At 34.3% G+C, this 26,169-nt stretch overlaps 1 protein-coding gene across 6 annotated transcripts in view; it reads right to left on the minus strand.

The window, feature by feature from the left end:
- Positions 1–1,118: 1,118 nt before the first annotated feature.
- LOC117339195 (transcription factor COE3-like) overlaps positions 1,119–26,169 on the minus strand; it is a 66,918-nt gene continuing 41,867 nt past the window's right edge. For 2 of the 6 annotated variants that reach the window (XM_033900645.1, XM_033900644.1), the window contains exons 7-16: positions 24,340–24,421; positions 18,027–18,147; positions 15,922–15,987; positions 15,397–15,527; positions 11,950–12,076; positions 9,083–9,171; positions 7,326–7,515; positions 6,862–6,996; positions 4,646–4,875; positions 4,124–4,238 (exon numbers count right to left, since the gene is read on the minus strand). In XM_033900645.1, the coding sequence (XP_033756536.1) occupies positions 4,233–4,238; positions 4,646–4,875; positions 6,862–6,996; positions 7,326–7,515; positions 9,083–9,171; positions 11,950–12,076; positions 15,397–15,527; positions 15,922–15,987; positions 18,027–18,147; positions 24,340–24,421 (1,177 nt within the window). In that variant the 3' untranslated portion in view covers positions 4,124–4,232. Of the gene's footprint in view, positions 4,239–4,645; positions 4,876–6,861; positions 6,997–7,325; positions 7,516–9,082; positions 9,172–11,949; positions 12,077–15,396; positions 15,528–15,921; positions 15,988–18,026; positions 18,148–24,339; positions 24,422–26,169 lie in introns of all 6 variants that reach the window. The other 4 variants (XM_033900649.1, XM_033900650.1, XM_033900647.1 and 1 more) reach the window with 2 other exon arrangements.

A 26,169-nucleotide genomic window follows, 5' to 3' on the forward strand; every position in this document is an offset into this window, starting at 1 on the left:
ATGACAGAATATTTCGATATTTTTCACTCGTGTTTCGCACTCGTGAAAATATCGATATTCTGTCATACTCGTGAAATATATGTTTTATCCTGCAACTGCCACCGCATTGTCGGAATACACCCACCGTATATATTTTTGCTGTATACGGCAGTGACGGAAAACAGCTGTATTTTGGAATCCTAGCACGTGCGTCAGTTCGACTGACCTACTTCAAAGTGAAACTACGTTTAAAAGGCGAACATATTTCTGTCATTTTTGACACCGTTTCACTTAAAAATGATTATTTTTGATGATTATTTTTATGACTGTTGCAGGATAAATAGAATACATGGTCAGTGTCTTAAAATATAAGCTGTATTTTTGGCTCGGGACAGAAAGACAAAAGTGGCTCGCCAAGGCTCGCCACTTTTGTCTTTCTTTACCCTCGCCAAAATACAGCTTATATTTTAAGACACTGACCATGTATTCTCTATATATTAAACGGGAAACCATTCAATATCCTCTATATATGACACTTTTGTTAGGATATCCTGGATCGTTTTTCATCGATTGTGACGTCATAATATGACAATGACGTGACGCCATGAAGTGTAAATGGCGAAAAAAATGTCTGTCTCCGTTTAATAAAGTCCTCTACGTTTTGACTTTAAATCCGACCAAGCGTAGGTTTTCAAGTTATGTTATAAAACATACATGTATCTTTATGTTGTTTTTCTTATGAGCTTATATAAAACTCGTCTCGTTTTTTTTAATTTAACTCCCCAAGGCTCGCCAAAAAAATAAAATTCTTTGACTTGTCAAGTGTGAAATGTAAACTCATTCAAGATCCTTCAATTCTGAAGATTCTCCTTCAGTACAACATAAAGATTTCTCCTTCAGTACAACATAAAGATTTCCTCATCGCTTCCATTCCGGTTAGCAAGATTTGTCAACGCAGAGCATCTTTGTTACTGGTGCATATTTTTGCGCGGAGACCAGACATTTAGTCCTTTCGTGAGGCGTTTTAACTGTACTCTGTAACGGACATCAATAAACAAACGTCAACCGTCATAGGAATGACAATCTGTTGCTAACCCATAAAACAAAGACTGATAGATGTTACAACACAAAAACTTTACTTTGATTTTTAAAGTTTTTTATTTGTATTTTTCATAGTTTTAAAGATTCAAATATAATTTACATCAAAGTTAGACAAAGTTAAATTGATACAATAATATTCATTATCTTTGAACATGCAAAAGAATTAAAATGAGTTGACAGATACAGCAGACCTGAGTGTTGTGTAATATGAAAAACAACCCCGAATAAAGCCTTGGGACATTTCTATTATAGAAATTCTGCGATACAAATCTCGTTTGTTAAAGATAGGCTTTATCGATTTGTTTTCTATAACGAAATTAATGTATTTCAGTAAACTTACGATATAATCGAAATATTGATGTTTTAAATTTTTGACAAATTTAAATCACTATTTCTATTTTGTTTGTAGTAACTTCACATCAGAAGCATTGTTTTTTACCTACTGCTATCTTAAGTTGTTTGTAAGAAACGTAAAAGTGTTGAGTCAAATTGCTGAGAAATAAATAATGGAAATCCATATTGTCAAGAAATTTCCAGTGATCTTTTGAAAGTCTGGGGAAATATCAATTGTCTTATATACAATTCATGCATTCATATTTACCGAGGGGCAAAAGTCGTTCATTGACGTTATCAATGACATCAAATCTTACTTTCCAATTCACGTATGTTTGATATCATTATGATTATATTAATATGTGGAATGACAATATTTTAGTTCTGTATAAAATGTGACAGGGTTTCTTTTACTTATGAAAAGACGTGTATAAAAATATTACTCCATAATTTAGGTATAATAATTTAGGCAAAACAGCAATAGTTAAATAGTCTAGGTGAGTTACACATGAACTAGAGATGCTGATACATTGTCAATCAAACAAGATCATCTGAGCGAATTAAAGATTGTGAGAGTTGTTTCCCTTTTGAGAAAGAAATATAAATAAACACTTATCGTGAAGTTATCTTTGAAAAAGACACACTGTACGGTAACCATTTATTTTCAACTTTAAGCAGATATTTATTCCATTCGGACGGAAAGACAGATACACACTGTAACTTGCAACACTATTCTGTCTCCACTAGAGAGTTCAGAGATCACCATGTCGAATGACTAGATACGTAAATTTTGTAAAAATAAATTTGTGGCAATATTTCAACCTAACATGCAATCAATTATTTTCTTAAGAAATAATTTAAATGTGCAAACTACTTAAATTAAACTACAAACTCTTATTTCGGTGTTTTGTTTTATAATTAGATATACGTTATCATTTAACCAAGTGAAGTTCTGTTATACTCCCAGCGATGGAATGACTCTTTTACCACCGCCCACAAGGACATATATTTACGTGTAAGATTTATAACACTGCAGGTAGGATTTACTATAACACACGTACAGACTAGCATCAATTTTGTTACAACAATTTAACAAAATTTGTAAAAAGCAGAAACATTCGAAAGAATAAAACTTTTAAGAAGAAAGACATATTCTCGAAAAAGTACATTTAAAAGTCTTATCGATAAAATTAATTGAAGATATAAATAAACATAGGTAATAACAATTATCGACGTTAATAATATTTGCGATAAAGCAGAACCTCGTTAGTCCGTCTATTTCCGAATTAATCAATTATGCGGAACAACTTTCTGAACTTCGAAACAAAAATGAAGGAATTTACAACGTATAACGTTCAGTCAAAGGAATTACCGAATAGTCAAAAACCGAATTAAAAGGATTAACGAGGTTCCAATGATCAAATCTGTTTTTAACATCTTAAACTATGGATTTGGCACACAAATAAATGAGTCAATCACTGTTTGTGCGAGTATTGAGCAGGATAGGCTAAAGACAATGTTGTTGTTTTGACTAGATTATATAACAAGTATAGTATAATGAAACGTTGCGCATGCGCCCGATACTGATTTCCCGTTCCGAAAACCAGGCCGAAAACCAGACGAAAACCAGACCATGAAGGGAAAAGATATGGATGTCACCTTATGTCTGTACTCAAGTTCCTTCATTATCTTACAGGATAATAATTCAATTCACGATCTTATTGATGGTTTTGACTTAAATAATCGTTTTCTTGCTCTAAGTCTATAAGTGTATAACAAGAATGAAGAAATATAAGAAAATAAGTGTCAAATTACATTAAGTAAAAACAAAATCCTACTGAAATCCTATCCATAATGACTAGAAATAGACAGAACAATATAGACTAGATAAAGATAAACTTATAAATAAATATAGAAGTCGGTTTAACATGTAAGTATTAATATAATGATAAAACACAATACCTCTGTATCAATAGTAAGTAAATAATTATAAAAAAAACAGAAACTGGAAGTACACTATCTGTATTTCCATATTATCACATTTAAATAAAGTCCATGAAACATATTCACAGCACTGTAGGGTAACATCATTTCTCAATCAACCTTTTAGTCAATGAAGATTTGTGAGCTATTGTGATGCTTATTTGAGACGTTGGCCGCCATGTTTAAACAATGTCTCGATGCAGTCTCGTGACTTAAGACGAGAACTGTAGCACTGTGGTCAGTGGAGATGATGGTTGGAGGCCCAAGTAACTTTAAAATAAAATAAGAAACCTATGTCACCGTAAAAGACTGACAATGGCTACACATTGGTCACTGATGACGAATCCCTGTTAATTAAAATGAGCAATTCATAGTAAGGCATTTGTTTGTAACAATCTTTCCTTTCTCACGTGATTGACCATGTGGTATGATGGAAATGCTCACACTTATTCACCGTCCTCGTCTGCAAATCAACAATCTATATATAGGCTAGCCCGTGCATTAGTGTATGACACCCCCACATTCAAGTCTGAAAATGTTCTGTGTATATTACAACATCCTTTTGTCTAAAGTAGAATCACTTTCTGTAGAATACAGATCACGGCATCATTTTCTCCATTCAGCAAATGTTCTGTAAGGATAAAATGTCGCAATTTGGATGTCGTCTCGCACATTCTGGTCCACTTTGGGGTATATCGTTATAGTCGGTTGCTAAGTAGCAACGGGCTAGGATGATCATTTAGCCGATGATATTAGTGAGCTGCCGTACGTTTGACCATTACACGTCGGTAGAGCAAAGGGATTAACAGCGGAGAATGGCGACGCGACGATACTGCTCATTCCTGAAAATACACAAAAAACATAGTCCACTATACGTAATGCCTTTAAAGGACGTAAACATGATTAGGTCTTCCACAAACAACAAAAGGTATACGGCAAACACGTGACATACAAATCGACCTACAAATAATCACAGGATCAGCCAATATGTTCTTGCAGTAACATTAAGCGTCTTTTGGCAATTAATGTTGGAAACTATAATGGAATATATCTACTGTAGATTGGGGTTCCGCGCTCCGAGTATTTTCTTAATATTTTCTCTATCTCTTCGAAGAGAATGTTCATTCGTTTTTTTGTTTGTTCAAAAATACAAAATTCCCAATCTGCAGTTAAATATTTACTTTTCGTGTTTTTGTGGTATATTTAAGGAAATTATTTTTTTTGTTCTATGAATTACAAAGATACTAACACTGAGAATGGGGTGCGCCCACCCACTAGCTAGTCCTGATGGAATGGATCCCGCAGCGGGTGGACTTTCGCCCGTACCCGGAGGCCGCACAACAGGGTTGAAGGCGCTTTTCTGTTTCACTGCAGAGATCATATTGGCTGGTGAAAAAGAGAATATCCCTGGCGCACTTCCACCTTGATAACCGGAAGAGGGCACAGGAGGGGGCAGGGAGGGTGAATGTGAGGGGCCCACTGCAGAAAACAAAATGATACAGAGTAAAATTAGGAGGATGCCAACCAAGACCAAAAAAGTTTCTTAATAGAATATGATCCATCAACTCCTAGATCAGGCCAAATCTTAATGACGGATTTAGGGGCAATATCTAAAGGAAAACTCCGCATCAGAACAAACCAAAGGCACGAAGTAGGCTATTATACAAAGACATCATATGTTTAAAGTATATAGAGCCGTGAAAAATACTAAGGTTTAACTCCTAAATAGATATAGGTCTCTAGGAATGAATTCACTAAAGTTAATTACGAGACAGATATTTCTATTTACTTAGATTAATTCGCAGATAAATGTAGGTTTCTAAAACATATTTGCTTCGGAGTAAGTTTTAGGCGATCCTGTGCAGCATTCTAAGCTTTATATGAACTACATTGCATGGACACTAGCCAAAACGATCAAAGTTCAGTTTGAACTAAGGCATTTATTTCAGTTAAAATCACTGGTCACAAAGTAATAGAGATCCCTTAAAGTTGCATAGCGATATTCATGATTAGATATTCATTTTAATATCACACCAATCAGTCTTTTTTCATGCGTTTTGCTGGCTTACTTCAACGTGTATAATTATCTGTTTATTTTTCTATTAGAATTAACGAGGCGGTGAATATTAGATATTATACTCTAACTAAAAGAATATTAATTGATATGTTGATAACTGAGAAATAATCTGGTAATAATGATTAGAAACAAATATAGAAATACAATCAATAATTATATCTATTATAACAAGACTTATTCTTGGCAACGGTTTCAGGCTTAAGGAAGAACGGACAACTACGTTAGATAGAACATGTTTTAAACAGTAAAGGCATGATTAAAGATATGGCTAATTGAATAACACATCGAGATTTTCTATCCTGTTTACAGACCGGATGGGTACAATCAAACAGGATAATAGATTGTATTTAATCCGACACCAATTATATTATACACCAGCGTGCATAGCTACATTTGTGTGAGGGTTTAGTCCGTGTTGACATGTCTGGAATACATCACGTTCCTCCCTTAAGACTGGACTCCACAAGACATTTGTTTGTAGGCTAATAAAATATCTAGTCCACTGGGGACTCTGGGTAATGTGTCTCGATCTCTTCACAAAAGACAACAAATTTGTATGCGGAAGACACCGATAGAGCCTCAACCTAATAATACAACGTTATTTTGTTTGAACAGATCATGTTGTTTATAAATTGAAAGAGGAAATTACAAGTAAAACTGTTTTTGGTTAGTTAGTTAGACAATTGGGTTCAGATGAGGCGCGTTTCTTTGCACAACAATTTCTTTCAGAAGAGAGACGGACATGGGGAGGAAAATCCTGTTGTTAACAGCTATAGCATCTGGCTTGCATTCCCTAGTATTTGAATATGGAAATCCAGCTCATTCACAGGAACAAAACCAAATGTAATATCCATAATATTCTGTGGTGATTAATCTTTTCACAAAAAATAATCTTTCTAGCAGATAATTGTTCAGGATTTGAAATCATTAATATCCGAGGGCACAAAAATGTCCACCAACAACCACACATTTACAGGAATAGCTCTCCTTAACTCTTTCTCTTACAAGAAACATTGTTTCAAGTTGTTATTGACACTTTCCTACTGTGTATTCTTTCTTCAAAAACATATATTTGAAAAACAAGTGTGTGGAAATTATGTTGATATCTTTTTCAGATGTAAAAATGTTTTCTCACGCATTGTTTTAATGAAACAAACATGCGTCCTACAACTATGTTCATTTCTTTGTAATTATGTTTAGGACCTCAATTTAGAATGTTAGACTGAAAGCTAAACGCGACACAACACAACTTCGGTTAAAATATGAAACTTGTACATCAGAGATCAGTAGAGACACTGCTTCCTTAAAAAATCAGTGAATGTTTCTGCAGGGTGAGGTAAAATCTATAAAAAGGTAACGGTTAACGGTCAAAGACAGAAAATGCTTACCCATATTTCCCAGACTTCCGCCATGGTAGCCATTCATGGCCGTTGAGCTATAACTGCTTCCGTTGCTATGGGGCGTGGAGCCATTTGAACCATATCCCCTGGGGGAAACGCTTGAAGCTTGGCCTCTTGTGTAACCTGGAGATATCGGAATACACATGAGTTCTGCATAATTTGAAATATCAAAATTGTGAGCCATGGAATATGATTTATTAGGAAAAGTGTGTCTCGTTTAATTTTTGAACAAAATGTATCTGTATTATTATAGGGCTGCATTCCAGTTATTGTTATCAGCTATTTTTGAATTTGTTTCCTGTTGAGTTGAGTTTGACCTTCTACTTCAACTTAACGTTAAATATAAGTATTGTGAGAAACCATGTTTGAAGTAATTTTGAATAAGGCGCAATGTACTTGTGAAGCTGTGGTTAGTGGATGTATCAGTTAAATATATTAAACTGAATGCTTACCTTCTTCCCATTGGCCATTGGTATCTTGTACACTGACCGCTAGCTGACCGGCGTATGAATTAAAACTGGACATAGGTGAGCCATTGTTCATGGCAGGGGATCGGGGAGGTGGAAGAGAAAGTTGATTATGATTTCTTGGCATACTGTACAATGCCTCGGCTAAATCTGCTGCTCGCTTCAGAATTATTTCCTGTGAAACAAAATAATAATTTAAGTTTGAATTAAATGTGGCTTTCAGTGAAGTTAATGATTTGATTACCATGATACGAAGACTTGTAAATAATCTATTTAGACGTTCTTTAACTTCCAATCGAGAAATATGAACAAATACAATGTTCACAAACTACCGCTAACGTTCATATAGACGTACACCAAAACTTTTTAATGTTTTCCGTAAGACTGAGTTTAAACAGATCAGCACAATGAGGAATCATTAGCGCATCCACAATAACTACCGTAAACATTCGACATTAACCTGTAATTAATGTAATTTAGCGGAATGCTTACTACCCACTCCCCCCAAAAACAAACAAACAAACAAAAACAAAACAAAATAAAAACCAAACCGAACAAAAAACAAACAAAAGGTGTTTTCTGAGGTTACATTTTCCTTCAAGCCGATGTTGAAAGTCATTTCACGCAATGATTTCCCGTTTTTAATGTCTATGTAATAAACTATTTTAAAACAATAGCAAATTCCTTTCTAATATAACATCATCATCGGTATGTTTTTTTTAATTATTAATTCATGTTTAAAACAATGTTTATCCTAATTTGTGTTACAGTCTATCCTCAAGAAAAACGCATGGTGTGTTTACCCTCATAAACATATTTAGTTGTTTTTTTGAAGTGTTAACCAAATTCCCTTAGTCTACATATTTACTATAATTAATATAATGCCTGCTTTCAACATATGTCGTGAACATTTCAAGACGCGAGAGAGGTGAGCATTCGCTATGTCAGCGACTGCGCGCTTTGTATATATATACAAGTAATTTGTTGCTCAGTAGAGAGTTCTGATGTCTTAATTATGCGTAATCTCTATTTACTATCGGTTTCTTCAGGACGGAAAACTGTTATAATAGGCATTGCTTTTATGACATGTCATTTGTAACAACGTCAAAAATGAGGAAATTAGCTGATCCAATAGTCCTTCAGGACATTAACTGATTCAATAACCCTCCTATTACTAGAGCTTTACTCTGTAATCTATTGCTCCTTTAAATTTAAAATTTAAAAACAAATTATTGTGATGACATTATTGTTTTTTTTTACAAATAAATTACTTTAAATTCAGACTAAATAATTACTTATACATTATAAATTCTTACCGGCAATTTTCTGTTTTAATCTGTAAGAGTGTCGGCTATTTCTAACTTTTTCTTATAACGACGCCTTGAAGTTGTATTATTCTCCGTGAAAATGGAAGCTCTGTGTTTTAGCCAAGAAGAATTTGCTCATTTTTTGTCTGCTATATAGTGATGTGGCGTATGCATTGTGTTTAAACATAAAACCACTGTAACAATTAAACACAATATAAAGGTAAAGCACATTTATTTTATTAACATTACAATTTCCCCTCCAAACCCGGCATCCATGATCATCATATGTCTTGTAATATATAACAGAAAACCAAATATGAAAAGAATAATTACAATAAAACGAAAACTGACACCCACAACCTAATAAAAATGGAATGTGATTGTCACACAAAAGGATGTAAAGGTAATAAGATAATAAATAAGAAACAACAATACCTTAGGAAGTCTCTCAGGATCACCAGGATGTCGCGGGACCAGCTTCATCAATCTTTGAAAGCCATAATCTATGGTAGGATCAGCTAATGCTAGAACAAACGAAAGTGTGCGTTAATTTAAAAATGACGTCCAACGTCCATTCATTTTAATAGTTTCAAAAGAAAATTACAGTTTATAATAACTTTTTGAAGTAAGAGTTCTAACATGGCAAATTCAAAAAGGAAATCAAGTTATTTCAGTTTCTTTTTTAAAAACAAATTGGTTGTCTAAAATAGAGTTCGCAACCATATGATTTACAAACACAGATTTGAAGATTGTTTCAAGCACCAATTTTGCATATCAGAATTTTTCAGATTTGAAATGATGTTATTTAGACAAGATCTATTTCATTTATCGGTGAGTAAAATTGGAATGAGTTACGATTTAGATACATTAGTCAAGTCAGAGCATTCGACGTATGAAGTTATCTTAAATACATTGCGTTTTCAACACTTGCCCATCAAATATTTCTATACATAAATGATGTGTTTCCCTCAGTTAGATGACATTTGGGGCCTCTTTACCATGCGGTACCTAATTTTCAGAAAGGTTCCTCTTCTTACAGGTTACGCATAAGAAGAACAAACTTGAACCAACCCCCTTCCACCAATCCCAATCTAAAACCGCGCACGACATCCAATCACATGGGATCAATTGGTAGTGATTTGAGACACAAACATACATGTTAACAAAATAATCTTATCTAGAGATTTGTTTCATCTTTAAAAAATATGCTCTGAATTTGACTGCTGCATGTAAATGTATTTTAGCAAAGACTTTAAATACCACGAAAAATGTTTCTTCACATGAATGTGTCACATGTCCACTGATGGAAAACATTTAAAACACGTGTTTTGTCAGTCTGTCAATCCTGGTATGCCCCCCCCCCCCCCCCCCCCCCCCCCACACACACACACACACATACACACACGCACACACACAACACACACACAAAATCAACTAAAACTAGCCATAGTTTATTTGATGAAGAGGAACAGAGGACATTGAGAGTATGTATTGGGCCATCTCTAAAATAAATCTATAGTTATGGTCCGTATCAGATTGTCGACCGACAAGAGAGTAACTCTTCAATGTCTGTAGACCACTGTTGGAGTAACGTGTCGGGATGTGTCACATAACCCATATAACAAAAGTGTTGACAGTAGATGCCTCCGTTTGATAACTAAAATAAATAGTTCTTGATAATAACTCCATATCGAACAGGGAGGATAATCAATAACAAGTTTACAGCACCTTAATCGCCTCATAAACATACGTCATCATTTAAATAGTTCATCCTTTTCATTCTCTAAGATTCCTTCCATAACCGGATAGATCGATATTATAAATAGACAAGATTCTAATCTCATTTTTCATCTCATCTGTCATAAACCTTGGGAACAAATGATGCTTCAATCATGCAATAAAAATCATACTCGATCACAAATATGTTTCATTTTCGCCTGAAAGATAATTACGGCTTTTAGCACCTTGCGTTGGTCCGAGATGAATGTTATATTGATATTCATCAACACAGTAACACGACAATATATTATCAGGATTCACGCGCATATCAGTCCGCCGTATAATTAAAGAGAGGGAAGTAATTTGCCCCATAGTCGGTGGTGTCTCGTTGCGAGATGCAGAGTTTTATTGAAGTAATGAAAGCTCCTGGAACCTTTGAGCTTGTTCGTCAGGCGTTAATACTGCAAGTTCTGCCATTACCGCTGTAGGAATTAGAAAATCATCGTTCGCCACTGACATTCGTGCTAATATCATGTCGCGATGTAGCCATTCATTGAACGTTTGGACGAGCCAGTTCTCTCATTGCCCACGTCAGTGTGATGGATAGAGCTTTGCAGCATCGAAAGATACAGATGTCATAGAAATATAGTCGATTGTTCTCTATTTGACAGCGAATTAATAAGCCCATATGTCACATAGAAACATGTAAAATGCGATAGCCAATCAAATCATGGGATTGAATTCAGCCCTGAATGTGTCACTGACATTTTGACCTATTCTTTTCAGCAATTAGAAATTGCATAACATGGTAGTATTAAAACAGGAAGACAGTGGTGTTACGTTTCTAGCGCCGCATCAAATTTATGTTATCATTTCTGGGAAATGTATTCTTCTGTGGTTTTTAATCACTAATGTTAATTGCATAATGTGAAATAAACTTTTTGGGGATAGTATCGTGACGCATACTGAAAAAACAGTCTGAATTATAACCGTGAAATTGGATGATTTATAACGTAACATATCCGTTATGTCTTCAACGACTCGTTCTATGCCGAGCAAAACAGCCAAATAGTTATTGAAGTGTAGTTCTTTACATTTTAAAAGCCCATTCCATGAATCTGATTTATTGCTTAGGACAGAACATTTTAATGTTTATATGTGTTGTGCCCTAGTTTGTTGAAGTCGTGTTAATGGTGACACACAATAGGAAAGGATGCCGTGTCAGTCTAATTATGGTAAAATTGACAAATAAAACAAAATGATTGATTAAATACATTGATTGATTGGTTAGTTGATTATGTGTGCGAGTAGTTCACTTTTAACAGCTCGTCGTAAAAGAGAATACTAGCGTTTAAAAAACCCAGATAAACTAATTAGTACCGTTGAAGAGAATAGAAATTGGATTGTCTAAGACAAATACAGAAACTATTACTCTGTTCCAAGTCCTTTATACTTAACCTCCGGCACCGTAGTAAAAAAGCCTGATTACTAAATAGACTTGCCATTTTGTAGGTACATTTTAGGTGCGGTAGATATATTGTGCACCTGATGGGTAGGTAATAAAGAGTAGACATTTTACTTACTTGTGTAGACAAAACGGCCCGGCGCACCTTTGCAGAACTGTTTAGATTTGTAGGACAGAGTGACCTCCACGACCCCGGGGATGTGTCTAGGGGGTGTCTGTACTCGGATGGCGTGTGACGTTATCAGCTGCAACAGAAAACATTATGTTACGTTCATAACGTCAGGAAATGTCATAAAGGGTCTGAAACAAAACATTGAAATATTAAACCCTGTGCTGGTTTGTAACACATAAATAGAGTGACCTGTGGCGATTACAAATCAATGGTATCAGCGATAAGTTTAGTATTGAAAATACTCAAGCTTATCGATTTATACGAATTAAAGATTACAAGGATATGATTTAATTACTAGCCGCACTATACTGCTCGGCTAGAGAGAAGTATTTAGCTTGGCTGATTTAAGGTAAGACTAGTAGTCAGAAGTCCCAAGTTCGATCCCCAGCGGAGGTATTGAAATAAATCAAATTTATCGTGCTCCCTGCTACATGATAAAGTTTCGGTTCCTGATAATAAACATAACCTTTGGAAATTTTCTGATAGCTATTAGTAAATAGAATCTAACGTGAGTTTATTTATATGGATATAAATAAAAGTATACGTGAAAAAAAACCGGTATATTTGAAAATAAGTCACATCTCGGATATGTTGGTTGCAATAAAAGTACAAAAAAATTGTACAAAAGACATTTTTAAACATGATTAAGATATATGCATTCTGCAGTATATACTGAATAATGAATACAACTGTACAATACAGAGGGAAATAGGCACACACTAAAGTGTATTCGAGGAGGTTCACTAAACCTATCACATAATTTAGTCAACTTTGGAGAATAGTTTGATCAGAACCAGAGTCACTATGGATATTAAATATACATTCCAATCCCGTCATACAATGTGGGATGATCTACATAGAACACACATCTAACAGAGATATTCATATGGGGATAATTCTGACATATAACAGTACTGATGAATCCCTTGCAACTATTAAATACACGTAATGCACGTGCTTTATTGAACGTAGACTTACTCTATACCACACAGTCATAATCGGTAAGAGAAGATTAAGTCTGAACACGGATTCCCGGTGGACAGAGATATGGGAGTATAAGCATGTTTGTCACACGTTTCCACTGTTAAACCTATAAATATTCCGACGTGTAGATTAAAATACTTTTGGAAGCGTGATGCACTGACAACGTCGATACATATCTCCCAGTTAACAGGAATACATACCAAACCCAGTCAGGCAATTGAAATAGTAATTAGAATGTATTTCGGTAGTAGACCGCCACGCTTTCTCTAAATGTTTTGCAATTAGATGTGTTATTTATGAGTCCGACCTTCACTCCAGGGTACGAGGAGGATGTTTTTATATAATTGGAAGACAACCAAATGTCAGAAGCCATTTATAGATGAAGCATATTAAGACAGTTTTGCAAGATATGTTATCATTAGAATCCACTGAAATGATACTACTGTGGGTTTGGCCCTCTTTAACCGATATGTGCTTTGATGACATCATCCGGAGATTAACTATACGATCTGGGGTGACAATGTCAATCTTGGTTACGGAATATATCAAACAATCACCAATGAAAAAGTACTTAAATCGCTTGTTGTTGTAAATCACGATATTCTTTCGAGTATTTTAATTTATTCTTTAATTGAGATTTTAATTAATACCTTATATTTAAAATAAATTTTTTTTATTGTAGATTTGATCATGTTACATATGCACGATTCAATATCAAACAAAATTATATCTTGATAATACACAATAATTAGCTCGTTTAGAGACGAAGTTGTGATTTGTCAGGAAATTAAGCGTTTCGTTCTTGCTCACAAGTGGTATATTAGAGTATGTTTCTGACCTTCTTATTAAGTGATTCCCATCTTATTGATAAATGTATAACTCAATGTATACCAATGCTTCACTATAATGTGAAATAGACATGCAGAAAATGGCACCAGAAAATTATAAACTTAGTTCTAAATTAAGGGGAAATGGTATTGTTGAGTTGTGACACATCCCTGGCCTTCATTCTCACTTAATTATCAGCACCGGTTGTGTGGACAGGCTAGGTACGGCGTTTTATAAATCATTCATAGAATATGTCGATCACTTGTACGCCCTATACCGCCCCACACAGACGCAGCATAGTAAACAATAGCACGTGCGCGTGTTCCATTTCAGTAAATTCATCGACTGTATTTGCATACGAAATGACATCCTTTTAAATAGTCTGTCTCTTATTAAAAGGTATGGAAAATACTTCTGAACCGGACTTGGAAACGCAAGCTTACAAATTATTTTCGGAAATAAGGATCACAATTAGTTTCCTCTATTAATGTTTGCACTTGTTTCTGTAGCTGTACTGAAAATAGTGAATTATTAACGGATCGTAGGACAGGCAAAGAAACTCCACTTTATAGTAGGATCGCCCTTGCTTTTCAATACCAGGTCCTGCTATTGAAATGAAAGGGGCGTAAAAAGCCGATATCTACAAAGAGTGGATGGTAAATATAACAATTCAAAGGACAGGCCACGTGTACTATATTTTCGTTTCCGGTTCATTTCAATATACTCGGAAGGAGGTTATGAATTCCATCAATATTGAAAACAGAAATCTATTCAGGAGACGACGCAACAGGTGAAAATGTAGGTATTTGTATTAAAATCATGGCCATATAAATAGCTAAATGAAAAGTGACATCGATCATATTTGATTTAACTCAGTAAAAAGAAATACAAGCTAAATGCGTGGAAGAAACAAGTCTTGGTTTTCTGACAGTACGTGGTAAACAACCCTTCAGAAAAGAAAAACATAAAAGATATTGGCTTGGCCTCAGCAACACCGTCACCACTCACGACCGTTGTGAGTCTATTATACCAGTTTGCATGCCGGATTATGCCTTTGATAGCGTTCGATCCTAGGCTAAGCTAGTCTCCTTTTGTTGCGCATCAAAAATTAATTTTCTCTTCCATTACTGGATTTGAATGTTTGAGTTACCAGTAATAGATTTGCCGGCTTTCGTCTAATGGGTGAATTTCATTGTTTATCGCCAATCCTTCTGTATAAAAGGACTGCTTAGATCCGAGACTAAATAGGCTGGAAAATCAGAAATTAGATCTCTATGCGGTGGTATGGTTTGTATTTCCATTACAATTAAATCTAGCCAACATTTCAAAGGCCCCTTAATCATCGACCCAAACACAGGTAAATTAGAATGTTACGTTATATGAATTTTCTAATTAATAATGTTTAATACGGAATCATGTAAAACTGTATTGACACTTTATATCTTTTATTCATTGGAGTTTGACTTTAAATTTAAATTGTATTTAAAACTGATATTGAGTATCATTTCATCTTAAATATATAGGGGGAAATATTAGAAAGAAATTGGCCATCAGCTTATTTAAGACAAGAAAACAGCTCACCTCACTCCAAACAAGCATGGTTCCAAAAACCACCTGAAGGCCGTCGAAAAAGTTGTCTCCTATGATGATGACGGTTGTCCCCCCTGTTGTCCAGCCTTCACTGGGACATATAGCTTTGATACAGGGTGTCGCTGTAAGCAGAATACAAATATTGATAACTGTTTGCTTAAGAGGACATAGTAGTGAGTCAGACATTTCAATTGGTTACTCAGTCTAAACGTGAGATCTGTTAAAATTAAGAAAGTGAGTGTAAGAAAGCTACAAAGTTAAAGATAATAATGCAAAGAAAACGTAACTTAAAAAATGAAAAAAATAAATAAAGAATAAATAAAGGAAGCAATCAATGTAAAAAAAGAGACAATCATTTAGAAAATTCTATTCTATTAAATTTAAAATAAGCTGCATAATACAGTTTATATATTGATCATGACATGTTCGGTATTCACCATATAGCATATGTATTTAATTCTGTTTGGTAAGGATGATTTATAATCAACCAATCAAAATATGTAAAACATTACTTACTAAGAATGGCTGTGTCCCGGGGATACTTAGAGAATCTGCCATATGAGTCTGCCAGAAACCAAGCATCTATGAAGAATGGGGGAATTCTTTGTTAAGTTAAGATGAAAGTAGGTAGTTTTTAACGAACCATTTAGTATTCTGAACTCCATAACGATGCATTTCATAGAAAACTTATCACATTATCACTAAATTGTTAGCGTACATTAACGTATTACATATCTATAAACAGCGCTTTTCCCCAAACCCAATTCAAGAAAAAACAATCTTCTATGTAATTATCACAAATTCTTTGTTGAACCTAACTAAATAATATAGTTATGGAGTAACATCAATAAGAAAATCAAATTGAACCAAAAACCACAGAAAAGCTTAAAAAGCAAGATGAACAAGCACAAAGAAATGGTATCTTTTATGTATCATTAGCCCATGGCCACTATTTAATCACGATCGTTATGTCCATTTCAAACAACTTTATCGAACTGTCATGTTTGAAAACTTACAAATTAGTGACAAATTAGTGTTTGGGCTCGGACAAAAATAACGGAGACGCCGAATAATCTGGCATGCGGATAACATTGTTCAAAGGACCGACCTCGGAATTAGAGATGTTGTCAGATGTAGACTTCCTTCGTCCGCATTGATCGTAGTCTTTATATCTGATTAATATTTTTGTGTAGAATCTCGATACTTTAAAATTCGTCTCCTTACATTTTGCAACAATTTATCATGTTTTGATTGCATTCGGCATGTTGATGTTAAGAAAATGAAGTATGGATAAAGAATATTGCTTAGATAATTTTAGACTACTTGGGTCAATTATTGCTTAGATAATTTTAGACTTCTTAGGTCAATTATCAGTATCTCAATCACGTGATCATATGAATATATAATTTCAATCACATAATTATCAACAAACGTTCAATTTTCTGAATAGTTACTGATATATGACAATACTTCTAGGTCACAAACACAATGATTTATTGATTATTGATAATACTAGTCCTTATATACGGGGATTATTATAAAAACAACGCCGAACATCACCTTTAAATACTTATTTAGGTACAGATAATTATATGTGGAATAATGTATATAATTGATTTATGCAGTTATTACGTCCTTCTTGGAACAGGAAGCTAGGAAGGTAACATATCTTATATCTTAAATAAGATATTTTTATACTTATCATTTTAAAAAGGTTCGGGTACTCGCTTGTCTACTACCCACAGGAAATGCCTTTCGCGCCACAGATGTTTGGGTCGGGCAAAGCCAGATGGGCTGGTACAATCAAATACCAGACAGCTGGCCAACAACAGTCACTCAAACGCTTTCCTTTGTCATTCTAATTAAAGTTATAATCTTCCATCAGTGAATGATTGTCTTTAGGTAATCTGACCCCTGTGAGAGGTGACAATCGACAGTGGATGAAAATGAAATCGGCTCTCATCAAACGTTCAATAGATTTCTTGCATAAAGATTCCAACAAGAGCGGCGGTTAGAGAGGACGAGGGCTTTAATTAATTCAAATCAAGAGGAACACTAACAGCGGGATGGACACCCTAAAATAGTACTTCTATATGGGCTACACTATATAGAAAGTATGCCGACTTTGTCAAAGAAAAACGTTTGTTGTGAACATGACACTAAATGGATATGCACGCTTCCAAATTTAAAATTAAATAATGGCAATGGGCTTATAAATAAAGGTATACCTTTTATGAGTTTGTATGGTTTATTCAAACGTTTACCACAACAAATTACTGAAAATAATGAAAGCAACGTAGAAATAAGAAATGAAAAAAAATTTATAAATATAACATAACTAACTAGTTACTAAACGAGAAAACAAAAGACAATAGCTAGGGACATAAGTCAGTGACCAAGTTCGACAGAGTACCTCGTGTTGTTCTCCCCTCCAACAGTTTATTAAATAAGAGAATTTATAATTCGAATTCATAGTCCTGCTAGTTATTTTTGTTCTTATATTTGCAAGAACAATTGGACGATAAAACGTATTTTATCTCGAATACTTGGAAGACAACATTCTTGAGACTGTCGAATTGAGAAACACTGACTTATATTAGGGTATACATCTAGTATCGTACCTCCTTCTGTTGGATCTAACCGCCTAGCTCGACGGCCGTGTTTAGAGTTGTTGTGTACGAACATATTATCCGAAATAGCCAGAAGTGGACCCTCAACTGACATCGTGGAGCAAACGGCCACCTGAAATAAAGTACAGCGTATTTGATAATGACAAACGGTCTCCTCCCATAAACGGCAACATATAGGCTAAATTTACGTATCACAGTTGACCTGTTATCATTTACGTATCATAGTTGACCTGCTATCATTTACGTATCACAGTTGAATTGTTATCATTTACGTATCATAGTTGACCTGTTATCATTTACGTATCACAGTTGAATTGTTATCATTTATGTATAACTTTGGACTTGTTATCATTTATGTATAACTTTGGACTTGTTATCATTTATGTATAACTTTGGACTTGTTATCATTTGATTTGTGTCACAATTGATGCTATCATTTAAATGTCACAGTTGAGTGGTTATCATTTAGAAATCGCATCGATTAAGAATAATTAGTCCATCTTGGAAAAACATTGTACGATATATCTCATGATTGCAATAATATTCATTAACTTTTCTTTACTTATTAGCAATATGTATGCCTATAGTAACTACTTAGTCCGGGTATATGGATCAACTCAATCTAATTCATGGCTGTGATCGTCAGTTGATTTAATATGATGTTTTAGTTTCTTTCTTGGTGAATGATGTTTTATCTTTATCATAAGTAATTAGAAACTAACCTTATGTTTTGTATGTCTGTATGTGACAGCAATTGAAACTTTCTACATTTTCCCTAACTAGCTAGTTCTGATTTATGAACGATAGACCTCTATTTTTTATTATTACTATTTTTCATTTTTTCCCCTTAACAAACAGCAAGTACTACATTTTCCTTATCGGTGAACTAAATGACGTCCATCCTATGATCAAATAATGACGTTTATCGTAATGTAAACTTCATTCTTTATGTAATACATTTGATGACGTTATTCTTTGGTTAACAATATAACCTGTTTTTTTTCTTTAGCTAGGTTTTTTCATTAGATGATGGTGTCTTTCGTTTTTTAATCGAAATTTAAAACATCCAATCCTGCAAAATTGTAACACTCTCATAATGAGAATAGCATCTTTAAGCAGTTAATCATTCTGGTAGTTAAAAGTCTTTTAAAATAGTTAATGTGTTTCTGTACACGGCTACGATAGCTGTTTCCGTGTCGTGTACACAAATAGTGCCGGAGATCGTCCTGTATCAGAGCTTTGTGTTCCCTTTGGGACTTTAATAAACTTGCCGTTGTTTGTTGGGTAAACCTCGACCATCTCATTAACGCTAAACGCTATTGTGCTAATGCCCCGATGAAGCTGTTTATTTGTTTGCTTGCTACCATTTAGATCGTTCCCCGTACCCTAGACATTTAAATACAAACGATGCAATTATTCCCGACAAACTACGAAAGAGTCCCCAAGCGTCACCTCTAATGAAAAGCCGTTAGCATCCATCTTTACCAAGCTGGGATGGTATCTGATATGGCCCGCACAGGTCTACAGTCAAGCTGTATGGTTTAACAGTCTACAGTCAAGCTGTATGGTTTAACAGTCTACAGTCAAGCTGTATGGTTTAACAGAATCATAATATCTATAAATAAGACTGAACGTTTAGGTATGACGTAAAACTTGACTATTTTTTTAATAATTATGATTACTGCTTAGTGTATATCTATTCTAAATATAAATCAGATTCATATCCGTATTAATATGATAATTGTGTTGTGTTTGTCTAATGTAAAACTATTATCAACCAAATTACCAAGATGTAAACAAGACGTTATCATTTTAGACAAAACTACGGTAAAATATGAAGAAATATTAAAACATGCAAGGATAAGACGATAATGATCGGTAAGGTAAAGCGTCATCTCATTTAACGTAACGAAAACACTCGTCATGTAAATTAGCTGCATGAGAGTGGAGGTAGTAACAACAACAGCCATACAAATTAGGTCATATCTCTCAAAGAGATATACATGCCTTAGTTACCTTGATTATATCTAATACCAAAACAGTCATCAAGTAATTCACTTCATGAAATTTGTAGAAATCTGAACCATCTCATTTCAAATGTTAATACATTTTTAAGACCCTTTCTACAATAGGAGTTATTTTTAGCCATTCAGGTTGAAACATACACTCTCTTTTAATGATTTTCTAAAAGGTTTAATACCATCTCGACTCCAGTTTGGTTATCTTTTTCGTAACGTTAGAATTTATAACCAGGAAGTATATTTCCAGAAAAGATATAGAAGTAACTTGTTGTAAATTTTAGAAGATTAACTACCTGAAAATTTAATTTGATTTATAACGTAATTGTTATGATAACTTTGGTGTGTGAAACAGCATGTTTTCTGCTTTCGGTTATGCTGCCATATTTATAACATTCGGTGTAATTTCTGTCGTGATACATAGAGCATAATCGATATATTTAGATTACTAAAAAAAATTAAGTTCCATTGGCATTTTGTGGCTGTCCAATTGAAATTTTCATCTTTTTATTTAATTATTTCAATTAAATTACAGACAAGTCTATAACTCTATAAGTTTATGTTATGTATATGATATACCGGGCGAATATAGTCTAGTTTTTTTTTATAATTTCATTATGTCATAACAGAGTTTACTGATATGACATCACACAGGTTATCCACATTATTGGTTTATTGTATCACATTTCAAAATTTAAATATGATCTTTTTAATACATTCCAAAATGGAAGGAATGTATGTACCTCATGTTTTCTACCAACATGTTCACAAATAAATGTTCTTTCCACTCTCCCGCCAAAAAAACACTCAAATTACCGGTTTCGTAAGAAATACGAGAGAACATATCAATATATTTATCCCTAAAAACTATTTATCCTCGGATCACTCCAGTCTACATTAATGATATATTCTAGAATACCCGTATATAGCCTTTACTCCAGTCTACATTAATGATAGACTCTAGAATACCCGTATATAGCCTTTACTCCAGTCTACATTAATGATATATTCTGTAATACCCGTATATAGCCTTTACTCCAGTCTACATTAATGATATATTCTAGAATACCCGTATATAGCCTTTACTCCAGTCTACATTAATGATAGACTCTAGAATACCCGTATATAGCCTTTACTCCAGTCTACATTAATGATAGACTCTAGAATACCCGTATATAGCCTTTACTCCAGTCTACATTAATGATAGACTCTAGAATACCCGTATATAGCCTTTACTCCAGTCTACATTAATGATAGACTCTAGAATACCCGTATATAGCCTTTACTCCAGTCTACATTAATGATAGACTCTAGAATACCCGGTATATAGCCTTTACTCCAGTCTACATTAATGATAGACTCTAGAATACCCGTATATGGCCTTTACTCCAGTCTACATTAATGATAGACTCTAGAATACCCGTATATGGCCTTTACTCCAGTCTACATTAATGATAGACTCTAGAATACCCGTATATAGCCTTTACTCCAGTCTACATTAATGATAGACTCTAGAATACCCGTATATGGCCTTTACTCCAGTCTACATTAATGATATATTCTAGAATACCCGTATATAGCCTTTACCCCAGTCTACATTAATGATAGACTCTAGAATACCCGTATATAGCCTTTACTCCAGTCTACATTAATGATAGACTCTAGAATACCCGTATATGGCCTTTACTCCAGTCTACATTAATGATAGACTCTAGAATACCCGTATATAGCCTTTACTCCAGTCTACATTAATGATAGACTCTAGAATACCCGTATATGGCCTTTACTCCAGTCTACATTAATGATAGACTCTAGAACACCCGTATATGGCCTTTACTCCAGTCTACATTAATGATAGACTCTAGAATACCCGTATATGGCCTTTACTCCAGTCTACATTAATGATAGACTCTAGAATACCCGTATATAGCCTTTACTCCAGTCTACATTAATGATAGACTCTAGAATACCCGTATATAGCCTTTACTCCAGTCTACATTAATGATAGACTATAGCCTTTACTCCAGTCTACATTAATGATAGACTCTAGAATACCCGTATATAGCCTTTACTCTAGTCTACATTAATGATAGACTATAGCCTTTACTCCAGTCTACATTAATGATAGACTCTAGAATACCCGTATATAGCCTTTACTCAAGTCTACATTAATGATAGACTCTAGAATACCCGTATATAGCCTTTACTCCAGTCTACATTAATGATAGACTCTAGAATACCCGTATATAGCCTTTACTCCAGTCTACATTAATGATAGACTCTAGAATACCCGTATATAGCCTTTACTCCAGTCTACATTAATGATATATTCTAGAATACCCGTATATAGCCTTTACTCCAGTCTACATTAATGATAGACTCTAGAATACCCGTATATGGCCTTTACTCCAGTCTACATTAATGATAGACTATAGCCTTTACTCAAGTCTACATTAATGATAGACTCTAGAATACCCGTATATGGCCTTTACTCCAGTCTACATTAATGATAGACTCTAGAATACCCGTATATAGCCTTTACTCCAGTCTACATTAATGATAGACTCTAGAATACCCGTATATAGCCTTTACTCCAGTCTACATTAATGATATACTCTAGAATACCCGTATATAGCCTTTACTCCAGTCTACATTAATGATAGACTCTAGAATACCCGTATATGGCCTTTACTCCAGTCTACATTAATGATAGACTCTAGAATACCCGTATATGGCCTTTACTCCAGTCTACATTAATGATAGACTCTAGAATACCCGTATATAGCCTTTACTCCAGTCTACATTAATGATAGACTCTAGAATACCCGTATATAGCCTTTACTCCAGTCTACATTAATGATAGACTCTAGAATACCCGTATATAGCCTTTACTCCAGTCTACATTAATGATAGACTCTATAATACCCGTATATAGCCTTTACTCCAGTCTACATTAATGATATATTCTATAATACCCGTATATAGCCTTTACTCCAGTCTACATTAATGATAGACTCTAGAATACCCGTATATAGCCTTTACTCCAGTCTACATTAATGATAGACTCTAGAATACCCGTATATAGCCTTTACTCCAGTCTACATTAATGATAGACTCTAGAATACCCGTATATAGCCTTTACTCCAGTCTACATTAATGATATATTCTAGAATACCCGTATATAGCCTTTACCCCAGTCTACATTAATGATAGACTCTAGAATACCCGTATATAGCCTTTACTCCAGTCTACATTAATGATAGACTCTAGAATACCCGTATATGGCCTTTACTCCAGTCTACATTAATGATAGACTCTAGAATACCCGTATATAGCCTTTACTCCAGTCTACGTTAATGATAGACTCTAGAATACCCGTATATAGCCTTTACTCCCACCGTCAGATTAGTAATGATTAGCTTTTGTAATCCAAGCATAAACATAATTAATATAAACAAAAATGTGATGACTGTTATTTTCTAGATCCATATATACTTAAAAGTCATTATATTGGAAGATGACTTTTAGTTAATTACTATCAGAGATCATTTACATATCACCATAGCAACACAGCATCGGATTATACGGATATTGACGATATTTGCATGACTTTTTGTTTCTTTACATCAGTGAGTGTGCATATATGTCAAGATATTTTTAATATACATTTGGTTTGCTGACTATTTCGGTTGGGAATACGCCACGAGGGAATAGGTCGGCCATCACAGGACATTATAATCGTCTGCCTTCGCTTCACATCGCGCGCGTGCGGTATTAATAACATTCTACTCAACGTAATCCCCAAAATCTTGTCATTTCTCCCTAATGGAACAACCATGGACATTAATCCGAATCTCTACTGCCTCGTCGTATCAACGTCCTACAGTCAGGCAGAAACTATCGCACGCACATAATCATGTCAGAAGTATGTTTGTTTATAGTAAGCCATTTTCATTTTACAAAATGCAGCGGAAGTGAAAGGGTTACTGATCAAAGGCCAGTGAGGCTCTGACCCCAACAGGTCAGCGTTTATTGGGGGTATCTCCGCCATTGATGGCCCTTTATCCCTACGCCGTACGTCAAAATCAATGAGAAAATGGGGACAATAAGGGGAATTTCAACAGAACTAAACCTCTTGAAATATTAGTTATTCTGCTCTGACCTAATAATTTTTTTTCATCATTTTATTTTTTAGATAAATAAACATCCAAAACTATTGTAAACAATATACAGATATGTTTACACTAATAGGATTAGGGGAAAGCACAATGTAAATATCAACTCACCTGGAATCGTCGCATGTCCCGAGGATTACCAGCATTTTTTAGACAATTTTGATTGCACTTCATAAAAAACTTTAGGAAAAATCTGAAAAATAAAAACATCATCACAGAATAAAATATTGTACAATGTGTATACATGATAATTAAACTGTCACGAATTATCAGTATATAGTTATAAGGAACTGCAGGGCTGGTATGTACGTACAACTAAGTATTATTTTGATATGAAAGTTTATTCTCCTATAAGTATTGTAGGGAACGTTTCATTATTCTTGATAAAGAAATTGATCGTTTTGTAAGGTTGTATTCTCAATAGAACTCATTCCCTATGCTATGTCGGAATATGTAGCTTTTATTTCATTTTATTAGTTGTGAGTAATAGCCACAATACAGAGTTTATTTCAATTTTGATTTATTTCGTTTTGGCACATACATTATATATGACCCATCACATCTATTATTTCCTAAATATACACGGACTAAATCCACGCCAAGTCGTAATAAAGGTCTATGTGTGAATAATCATCATAAAAATGGAATAATTACCCCGTAGTACAACTGATTTTTACATACGGTATGGTCTAATATTTAAGCATAAATTAATCAAAATCAATTATATTCTGAGGTAATTTTTTGCAGTTTAATGAGAGTCGGTAACGATATAGAACCAATATAAAACCCATTGATACATTAAGTCAGGTTTTTATATTGAGATATCAATTTTTAATTCCTGTCGTTTGAGCACGCGGGTTAGTAGATATGATATCGACCTACCAATGTCATTTCTCTTCCAATTCGATTGCCAGTAATTCTACGATTTTATTGTAGCGATACCCATCCGCTGTCCCGACCGTCGGCTGGGTGTGAAATGTGTGAGATTTTATCTAAATTAATGAATATTACATAGGTCTTTCTCCATATTGGAATTTGACATCTGCGCTTGGCAATCTATGGAATTTTATATTTGAGCTATGCATGACACTTTCATGCCAGATACTGCAGACTATCATTAATACATCACGTGGCTTGTTATGACGCCGTCATAGTACTCAAGTACTCACCACCGTCAGCACACAACAACAACAGACATTACTAAACATCCGACTGTTTTAATAAGACACTCAACAACAACATACATTCAAAACACCCGACTGTTTTAATAAAACACTCAACAACAACAGACATTACTAAACACCCGACTGTTTTAATAAGACACTCAACAACAGATATTCTAAACACTCGACTGTTTTAATAAAACACACAACAACAACAGACATTACTAAACACCCGACTGTTTTAACATAACACACAACAACAGACATTACTAAACACCCGACTGTTTTAACATAACACACAACAACAACAGACATTACTAAACACCCGACTGTTTTAATAAGACACACAACAACAACAGATATTACTAAACACCCGACTGTTTTAATAAGACACACAACAACATATATTACTAAACACTCGACTGTTTTAATAAGACACTCAACAACAACAGACATTACTAAACACCCGACTGTTTTAATAAAACACACAACAACAACAGATATTACTAAACACCCGACTGTTTTAATAAAACACACAACAACAACAGATATTACTAAACACCCGACTATTTTAATAAAACACACAACAACAACAGATATTACTAAACACCCGACTGTTTTAATAAGACCCACAACAACAGATATTACTAAACACCCAACTGTTTTAATAAGACACACAACAACAGATATTGCTAAACACCCAACTGTTTTAATAAAACACACAACAACAACAGACATTACTAAACACCCGACTGTTTTAATAAAACACACAATAACA

This window comes from Pecten maximus, chromosome 12 (genome assembly GCF_902652985.1).
Source record: "Pecten maximus chromosome 12, xPecMax1.1, whole genome shotgun sequence".
Taxonomy (NCBI): Eukaryota; Metazoa; Mollusca; class Bivalvia; order Pectinida; family Pectinidae; genus Pecten; species Pecten maximus.